General features: G+C 50.2%; 3 protein-coding genes across 3 annotated transcripts; all 3 read left to right on the top strand.

Moving 5' to 3' along the window:
• Window positions 1-131: 131 nt before the first annotated feature.
• PV06_11085 (uncharacterized protein) lies at window positions 132-1,325 on the top strand (the record flags this gene model as incomplete). Its single annotated transcript, XM_016412702.1, has 4 exons — window positions 132-770; window positions 822-921; window positions 969-1,177; window positions 1,227-1,325. The coding sequence occupies 4 exons, from the start codon at window positions 132-134 to the stop codon at window positions 1,323-1,325; spliced, it is 1,047 nt and encodes a 348-aa protein (XP_016256883.1).
• A 443-nt stretch (window positions 1,326-1,768) lies between these two features.
• On the top strand, window positions 1,769-3,748 carry PV06_11084 (uncharacterized protein; the record flags this gene model as incomplete). The annotated part of the gene is made up of 6 exons (XM_016412701.1): window positions 1,769-2,254; window positions 2,302-3,001; window positions 3,046-3,113; window positions 3,163-3,370; window positions 3,418-3,594; window positions 3,642-3,748. The coding sequence occupies 6 exons, from the start codon at window positions 1,769-1,771 to the stop codon at window positions 3,746-3,748; spliced, it is 1,746 nt and encodes a 581-aa protein (XP_016256882.1).
• Window positions 3,749-6,359: 2,611 nt separating this feature from the next.
• On the top strand, window positions 6,360-8,110 carry PV06_11083 (uncharacterized protein; the record flags this gene model as incomplete). The annotated part of the gene is made up of 3 exons (XM_016412700.1): window positions 6,360-7,107; window positions 7,164-7,799; window positions 7,854-8,110. 3 exons carry the CDS (start codon window positions 6,360-6,362, stop codon window positions 8,108-8,110), a joined length of 1,641 nt encoding a protein of 546 aa, XP_016256881.1.
• Between the last annotated feature and the right edge of the window lie 656 nt (window positions 8,111-8,766).

Raw genomic sequence — 8,766 nt, 5'->3', positions numbered from 1 at the left:
TAATGTATGTAAACAGGTCTGTGAGGAATCAGAGGCTAAAGCAATTCCACGGTTGTGACTATTTAAATATCTAACGTACCCCAAACAGTTTCTTACCACCCGCAAGTCCGACTTACACCTCCCTCATAACCATGCCCATACCCATGCAGCCTGGATCCCATCGGCACCTCGCTCGTTCGGCCCAGAATAGAGAATCACGTATCGATTTGGGAGCTATCGGGAATGAACCCGGCTCCAAGTCATCGACCGCTCCAAACCACCTCGAGCAGATCGCCAGGACAGCGGAAAGGATCAGCACATCATGGAAAAAATTGTCCCCCGCCACTGACACGGGAAGAGATACCAAAAAGGGAATTGGAAAACAGATTGAAAAGGCCACCGAGCCAGGGATGCTGAAACCTAGCGCATCTGCTCACCGCCAGACGCCTCCCGGCGTGAGAGCGATTCTGCTGACGGTCCGGCACGAATCACCGTGGAAGATGTACAAGCAGGGATATGAGCTCAAATTCGAGGACTTTGTCACCGTCGCCGTCGGGTCATCTCCGAATTCAGGCAAGGTTGCCATCAAAAATTACAAAAGACGTGAAGGGGAAGGAATCCTCGACATGTTGAACAAAGTTCGCCACGAGAAATTTATCAGGGTGATGGAGGTTTTCGAGTGGGAACAGACGTACTTTGCCGTCTTCGAACACGTTTTCGTCTCGCTGGAGCAAGTGGTGGCTTGCCCGGCTTATCCAACTGAGCGACAGCTGGTCGCCATTCTGGCACAGGTGTGTTGACGTCCTAGGTGCTGATGGAGACCTGTTCTCTGACTAGATTAGATTCTGGAAGGTCTGTGTTATCTGAGCTCAATCGGGCTCCAGCACGGCTCGTTGGCATGCTCAAACGTACTGCTGAAGCCGAGCGGAGACATCGTCCTGGGTGAGCATCCAACAATGGCCGTGTAGGGTAGGACTGATTGATTGCAGCCAACCAAGAGTACTGTTGTGTCGCTGAGGAACCAAACGCGGCCGATGTGAGGGCGGTCGGCTTTATCGCAATGGAGCTTATGCAGAAATATGTAAAGGACGACGGGGCTATCGGAATCGAGAATCCCAATCGCTGGCGCGGGAACTCCCCATCCGTGGGATTTTTGTCGATGACTACTTCTGCAGGGTCCGTGACGGAACTACAACAGGTGAGGACTTCTGAATAAGAATTCTTCTGACAGCTGCTGATCTTTAAAGCACAATTTGTTGCAGCGTTCATGGCGCAAGGAGGACTTGGTGTTGTTGGAAGAGCTGGCTTCATTCTCCGTTCGGAGAGCCTACAGATACTTCGATTGAGGTCCGGTAGCATTGGATCGAAGTATTCTTTGCTATGCATGACGCGAAGCATCCAAATCGGTTGGCAATATGCCCTTCCCTCAATCTCACATAGGAAAACCATCCCAGGCAAGCCTCACATGTAATTCCATTCTACGTGAATTCCCGACCTGCGTTTGGGTTCGGGGAGATTCTGGATGTCAGACCCCATCACAGACCGTAATTCCGGACATACGTTAAACGAGATAGAGTAGTGAAACTTTGTCACTCCTAAGACGCATTGCAATTCAACGGCTGATTTCGGCTGTTTGCGCTACCTGCTAAGATCTAAACATAGCACAGTGCTGGGATGATCATCTTCTCCTGAGCTATTTAATCTTCAATCTGCGTCCTTCCGAACCATGGCCTGTTAGGCCTCTTCCCCCGGGCAATATTCCCTTCGAACAATTCAACTCTCGCTCACCATGGATACTACTCAGATCTATGCGGTTGTCATCACTGGCATTACTTTGGTATTTCTACTGCGAACCGGGGTTTCCTCGTTCGCTCCCAGGCTCATTGCCACCATTTCCCGGATACACCAATACTTGAGTTATACCTATGTTCTCAATCGTCACGCCTTTATGGGTCCCTGGACTGTGACCGCAGTCTTGCTGCGCGTCATATATCTGGCAGTCAACGTGGTGTGTTTGGGTGTTGGTGTCGCCGATCTGTCGCATGCCGGACGCCGCGCAGGGACGTTGTCGGTCATCAATTTAGGTCCGTTGTTGAGTGGTCTTCACCTCAACTTTCTGGCCGACTTGTTGGGTCTCTCTGTGGGCGCCGTTCGAGCTGCCCATCGTACGGTCAGCTTCGTGGCTTTTGGCCTGGCCGCTTTTCACGTCATCGTGGTCGCCGTGACCGAGCGGGCCTTATTTCGGAGAGAACTTGAGAAACCGTCCGTGGTCATTGTGAGATCATCCTTCCCTGCCGCTTTTCTCGCTGCTAATCAACCTAGGCGGCTTTGGCATTCTGCATACTCATCATCACTCCACGAAGCTTGGTTCAGAAAGCGTCTTATGAGATCTTTATTCGACTTCATCAGATTTTGTCGCTTCTTTGTGCAGCTTCAATCTGGCAACATTTATCGTCAGTACGGTGTCCGGATCGATTGTATCTTCTCATCTTTCTTGCCTTAATGGCGGTGGCATTCGCTTGCGAGGCCGTGTTGGTTCTTGTCCGCAATGGATGGTCGTTCCGTCAACGTTCACGGGTCACCGTCACGAACTCGTGTGGGATGCTGAAATTGAAGGTGCATCTCTGCAAACCTTTGAAAATCGAGCCTGGCCAGTACATCAATCTATGGGTACCCTCCGTAGGCCTCGGAGCCTTTTGGCAGAGCCATCCGTTTATGGTCGCCTCTTGGTCCACTGAGGCGCAAGAATGTCTGGAGATTTTTATCCAGCCACGGCGAGGCCTCACGAGAGATCTTCTTCACATTGCTCGCCCAGATGGACCTTTGGTGTGCAAGTGGGCCATGTTTAGCGGACCACATGGGAATACTGTCGCGGTTGGTGAGCACGAGACGGTTGTGTTGATCGCTGATGGAGTCGGAATCGCCTCTCAAGTGCCATACCTGAAGAAGCTGATTCATGGCTACCACAATCGTCGTGTGATCACTCGTAGGATCCATTTGATCTGGCAGATCAGTGACATTGGTGGGCATTCCGACTTCAGACCCGACTCCTGCTGACCATCTCAGATGTCGGCATTGCCGCGCAGCCTTTTGTGAACGATGTGCTGGATGAAGACAAGCTGGAGAGTGGTGGTGTACGTAATTCGTCAATTCATTCTTCCACCATCACTGATCAAATGATAGATCCTCCAGGTCTCTATCTACGTCAACCTCGACGATATTTCCAAGATCTCATTTGGAAGACGAAGCACTGTCTATCCTGGAAAGGCCAACTTTGACCAACTGGTGAAGAGCGAGTTAGCATTCAATGGCGAACGTCAACACGACAGAATGAAAGGCTTTCCCGGAAGTCTTCCCTCCACCCCAATTCCCGCCGAGTATAGAACGCAATGTAAGCACTTCTCAGCCCTCTTATAGATTCAAGTTGACCGAATTCAGACGTCCCAGATCTGGCGCGACGAAGCGCCCTTTCCGAATATTCGACAGATGAGTTCATGCAACCATGGACAAACGTGCCACTCCAGAGTGAGCGCAGTGGACTTAATCCGCTCACACAGGACAAGCGGCAAATGTCCGAATTGCGGCAGACGTCGCAGGGCTCGACCCTTATTCTCAGTGAGTCTCATAGTTCCAGGAAAAGAACACAGACTGATCAAATTCAGTGTCGGCATTTGCGGAAACCCGTGACGTTTTGCGGAGATTGGCACGACGGCATCTTCATGAGAAGGTGACCTTGGTCGAGACGGATTTCCAGCCCTTCAAGAGATAGATACGGAAGGAGGTTAATAGGCCGCATTGCAGGACCTTTAACCTCAGGTCAACCATGAAAAAGGCGCCAATTGGGTAAATGAACTTGATGGAGACCATATTTATCTGAGTAGGTCGCTTGGCGCTTATCTTGTGGTTTCATGCCAGCCGGTGCTCGCAGTCCAAATAAGGTTTCCGTACACTACTTTTCACCTATGTTCACATCACGTAAGCAATACTTACTATAAAGATTAAAACGTACATGGCATGCATGAGCCTCTACCATTGATAAAGAGCGTACGTAGCCTTTCCCCTGCGTATGAATAGAAGAACATGGTCCTTAGGAGCATGTAGTCCATTGGGGCTGCCTTATTTCCTTTGAATGACTCGTTTCCCATCCTGCTTTCTTCGCTCTGCCTCTTTACTCAAGAGGCTGGCTCGCGAACTCTCTGGCCCAATAATGAATTTACAAGATCAGCTTCTCCCCGAGATAGGGACGGAAATCTTCAAGATGGTGTCCGAAGAGCAGCACCTTTGTGAAGGAAGTTGTATCAAGAATGTACGGCTTACGTGTCGACTATCCATCCAACTTGTGACCCCTTTCCTTATGTCTGAGATATCTTGTGCGCCTTGGTCCTTCATCTTGAGTAGCCTTACAGCCGTGTCGCATCATCCTATTCTTTGTGGATTCTATCAGGACAATCAACTATTCTTCAACAGATACAGGCGTACAGTATGGAAACGCTTCTGGATTTTGAAAGAACATTACAGTATCATATGAGTCACTCGAACTGGGCCAATGCGTTACAGAAGAACCTTGCACTTGTTAGACGTCCACGTAACCCATACTTCCAAAGACTGCTGCATCCTTCTATGCGCATGGAAGCTCGGTCACGCCACCAAATTCCAGCGACTTTGAGTGATTCCTAGCTAGTTAGATTATGATTTTATAAAGCTTCGATTGCCAGCTTTAATGTAGAGAGTAATTACAGCGCTATATACGAATTTAGTAGGGAACTGTGAGGAAGCTTTCAAGGCTTACGTGAGTGCTGCATAGAATACACCGCCCCTTGCGAATCCCGAAGCTCCTCTGATGTAAAGCACATTGAACAATGCTCTATTGAGGAGATATGTGATACTCAGTGCATTCAACCACAAGACATCGACGCCATGAGCATTTCCCGCAACCACAGAGCCAGCAAAAAAGCCGAGGTTCTCAAAACCGTTGTATTGTGCTCCTTCAGCACGCGCAATACGTTGCTTGGTAGATGTCTCTATTGCTTAGCTGGCTTCCAGGGCAGCTAGCAAAGTCCTAGGGTTCACTCTATCGAACTTCGACTCTGGCGAAGCTTTGTCATAGAGTGTGATAGCATAGACATGCAGCGCTAAGCAGAGGAGCCATGCGGCTGGGAGGGTATAATATGAGATATTTATTCGCTCCATACAGTAGAAAGAATTAAGGAAGATTGCCACTCAGATATTTGTTCGAGGCTATCAAACGTTATGGGCATAGTAAATCAAGGTGGATATCCGAGTTGAGATGAATATTTCCTGATCTTCATTTGTCATAGCTTGGCATCACGTGCGACACGTGATTCGTCACTTGGTACATAGACCCCTGCGCCAACCTCCATAAAACTAGGCAGGAACCCTTTGGTCCCTTTGGCTCTACAATACATTGATACTGTACAGAGTTTCCCGAAACTGCCCTCCCCTGTATATAGTGTGGTGAGTTTCTTTCGCAGAAACTTTAAATTATAGGGTGCCTCAATAATGCCTATTTAGTGATAGTACACTCACTAATATCGGGGTACTACTCGGCCGCCTCTTCCCGTGGTTTCTGTCATACCAGTCAAGTACCAAAAATACACTGAGTAATACATGATATGTACATTATAATTCTCACCGCACACCACATATTACGGTAATAAGGCTATGAGAGGCTCATATGCTGCAGAAGTGCTCGCGCTCAATAGCTATGAGAATATTTAGCCACAAGAATCACTGGTAAGTCATTGTAGTGCTATACCAGTGATCACTCCATCCCCGTCGGTTTCAAGGTTTAATTGGATGTTGCTCCTACAGTGGATCTGCGCATGCTGTGAAGCTGAGAGGTTTGGTGCCATTTTTACGCAGCGTTAAGAGCCTGCGCAGAGCAACACGTGTAGTAGGAGAAGGTGCAGTATCGAACTGCTCTCGGCCAAGCCATCTTGCCAGAGTGTCCTCGAATTTTCGTCCAATCCTAGCTAGCACAGCCACCATACTCCTCGTTTGCGGGGTCGAGATGTGGCTGAGGCTGGCTCAGATCAGACCCTTTTGGAATCAAGCGCATGACCGCGCCAAAAGGCTACAGTCACGTGACTATTCTAACCGGTGTACAGCTGCACAGACCTCGCGCGCATGGCAGCCTCCTGATACAATGTTCAGCCTCACTGCGGCGTGGCATTATGTGTGAGCTCCGCTACGACGCAACCTTACGGACGTCACCTTTGACGAAGCGCTTTTTACTTTTTCTGTGATCAGGTTGTCACTTCTTCCATGCGTGAGATACCAACTTTGCCTCGCCATGCCGCCCGAGCTCTTCGAGTAGTGTCTGCCCCAAAACCTGCCCCGTCTGCTCCCCACACCCCACGATGCGCCTCTTAGAGCGCAAACCCAACGGCGATCTGGCCTTTAGGGAATCCACAAGAACGGACATCCCAGCTTACGCTATCCTCTCCCATACCTGGTCAAGAGACAGTAACGACGAGATTAGCTTTCACGACGTGGAGGCGGGCACCGGGGAGGGGAAAGCTGGGTGGAAAAAGATCGAATTTTGCGCGGACAAGGCTTCGGCCGATGGCCTTCGATATTTCTGGATCGACACCTGCTGCATCGATAAGAGGAATAACAAGGAGCTCACCAAGGCTATCAACTCCATGTTTCGCTGGTATCAGAAGGCCACTCGATGTTATGCCTACCTGACAGATGTATCGCTACATGATGGCCAAGACGCCCCTCAGCTAGGCACCATTCCGTGGGAGGCGACCTTCAAGAAAAGTCGATGGTTCACGCGAGGTTGGACGCTTCAGGAGCTCCTTGCGCCGACACAGGTGGACTTCTTCAGTTTGGAAGGCGAACGATTGGGGAGCAAGCTGACGCTACAGGACCTCATCCACGACATTACCGGCATCCCTCATGCCGCTTTAAAAGGGGCGCCTTTGGAGACCTTCAGCCGTGGCGAGCGGATGTCCTGGACATCGGGTCGACACACTAAGGAGGAAGAAGATCAGGCCTATTGCTTGCTGGGTATTTTCGACGTTTCTATGCCACTGGTCTATGGAGAAGGCCAGGAGAAGGCCCATAAGCGACTCCAGGACGAGATTGACAAAATCTACCGTGGTAGGTGCTCTTGATCTCAGCACTAACTAATCGATCAATGGAGCTAATCGCGCTAGGGCATGATTCTGATCAGTTCGTCGTCGGGTTCGATCGCTTGGCCATTCCTGAAGCAGCACAATTCGTGGCTAGGGAGAACGAGCTTGCCGAGATGCGCCGTGTGTTGCACGGCCCCGACTTTCGATCAACGATCGTTCTCCACGGTCTGAGAGGGATCGAAAAAACTCAACTGGCCATCAAATATATCACCCAGCATAAGGAGAGATACACAGCAATCTTCTGGTTAAATGCTAATGACGAGGGTTCCCTCAAGTTAAGTTTTCGAAACGTCGCCCAACGTATCCTCGAAGATCAGGGAGCCAGCATTTCCACTAGTGCACTCGCCAGCTTGGATTTGGACGGAAATCCTGATCAAGTGGTCACGGCGGTCAACGCCTGGCTCAGCCTCAAGACAAATACGCGGTGGCTGATGATCTATGATAATTACGACAACCCTCGGACAGCTGATAATCTCGACCCCTCTGCAGTTAATATACGCCAATTCCTCCCCCGAGCAGATCATGGTTCCATCATCATCACCACGCGATCGGCACAAGTTAACCAGGGTTATCAACTCCATGTTCAAAAGTTGCAGACAGTTAAGGAAGGCCTAGAGATCCTATCCAATACGTCCAAACGGGGAAACATCCAAATTGGTAGGTGATTCCCACTTCGAAATTACGATGTCAAAGCAGCGCTCATGAAAACAGACCGTGGCGCCATAGCGCTAGTTGAAGAACTCGACGGTCTCCCTCTGGCTCTTTCTGCTGCAGGGGCTTACCTTCGGCACGTGACCACGAGTTTCTCGGATTATCTTCGGCTTTATCAGGCGTCGTGGTTAAGGCTTCAGATGACGACCCCACAACTCAGTTCTTATGAGGATCGATCACTGTACACGACATGGCAGATCACGTTCGACCGGATCGAACGCCAGAATGCTGCTTCGGCCAAATTGCTTCAGTGGTAGGCGTATTTTGACAGACAAGATGTGTGGTTCGAACTTCTTCGACATGCCAGTTCCGCAGACGACGAATGGGTACAGAAGCTGGTCGAGGACGACTTGAACTTTAATGAGGCGGTTACGCTTCTATGCAGCTTCGGACTGGTCGATATAGATCGATCTCTATCACTGCCGCTTGGGGCTGGAAGGTATAGTGTGCATAGCTGTGTACACTCCTGGACAGTGTCTATGCTTAACCAGAAGTGGGACAAGGGCTTGGCCAGGCTGGCTTTGACCTGTGTGGCTTCAGAAGTTCCCAGCACCATACAGAAGGATTGGTGGCTTTTACAACGGCGACTCCTACAACACGCGACACGACAGGACCTCTTTATCATGACTGACAAGGTCAATACAGACGGACTGAAATGGGCTTTTCACTCTTTGGGCGACCTCTACGGCGACCAAGGTAAGCTGGCCGAAGCGGAGAAGATGTACCTTCGAGCGCTGCAAGGCAAGGAGGAGGCACTTGGACCGGATCACACATCGACACTCAACACAGTCAACAACCTAGGCAACCTCTACGGCGACCAAGGTAAGCTAGCCGAGGCGGAGAAGATGTACCTTCGAGCGCTGCAAGGCAAGGAGGAGGCACTTGGACCGGATCACACATCGACACTCAACAC

This window comes from Exophiala oligosperma (assembly GCF_000835515.1).
Source record: "Exophiala oligosperma strain CBS 72588 unplaced genomic scaffold supercont1.19, whole genome shotgun sequence".
NCBI lineage: Eukaryota > Fungi > Ascomycota > Eurotiomycetes > Chaetothyriales > Herpotrichiellaceae > Exophiala > Exophiala oligosperma.
The sequence above is the reverse complement of the archived record's forward strand: the minus strand, read 5'-3'. Positions and strand labels throughout refer to the sequence as shown.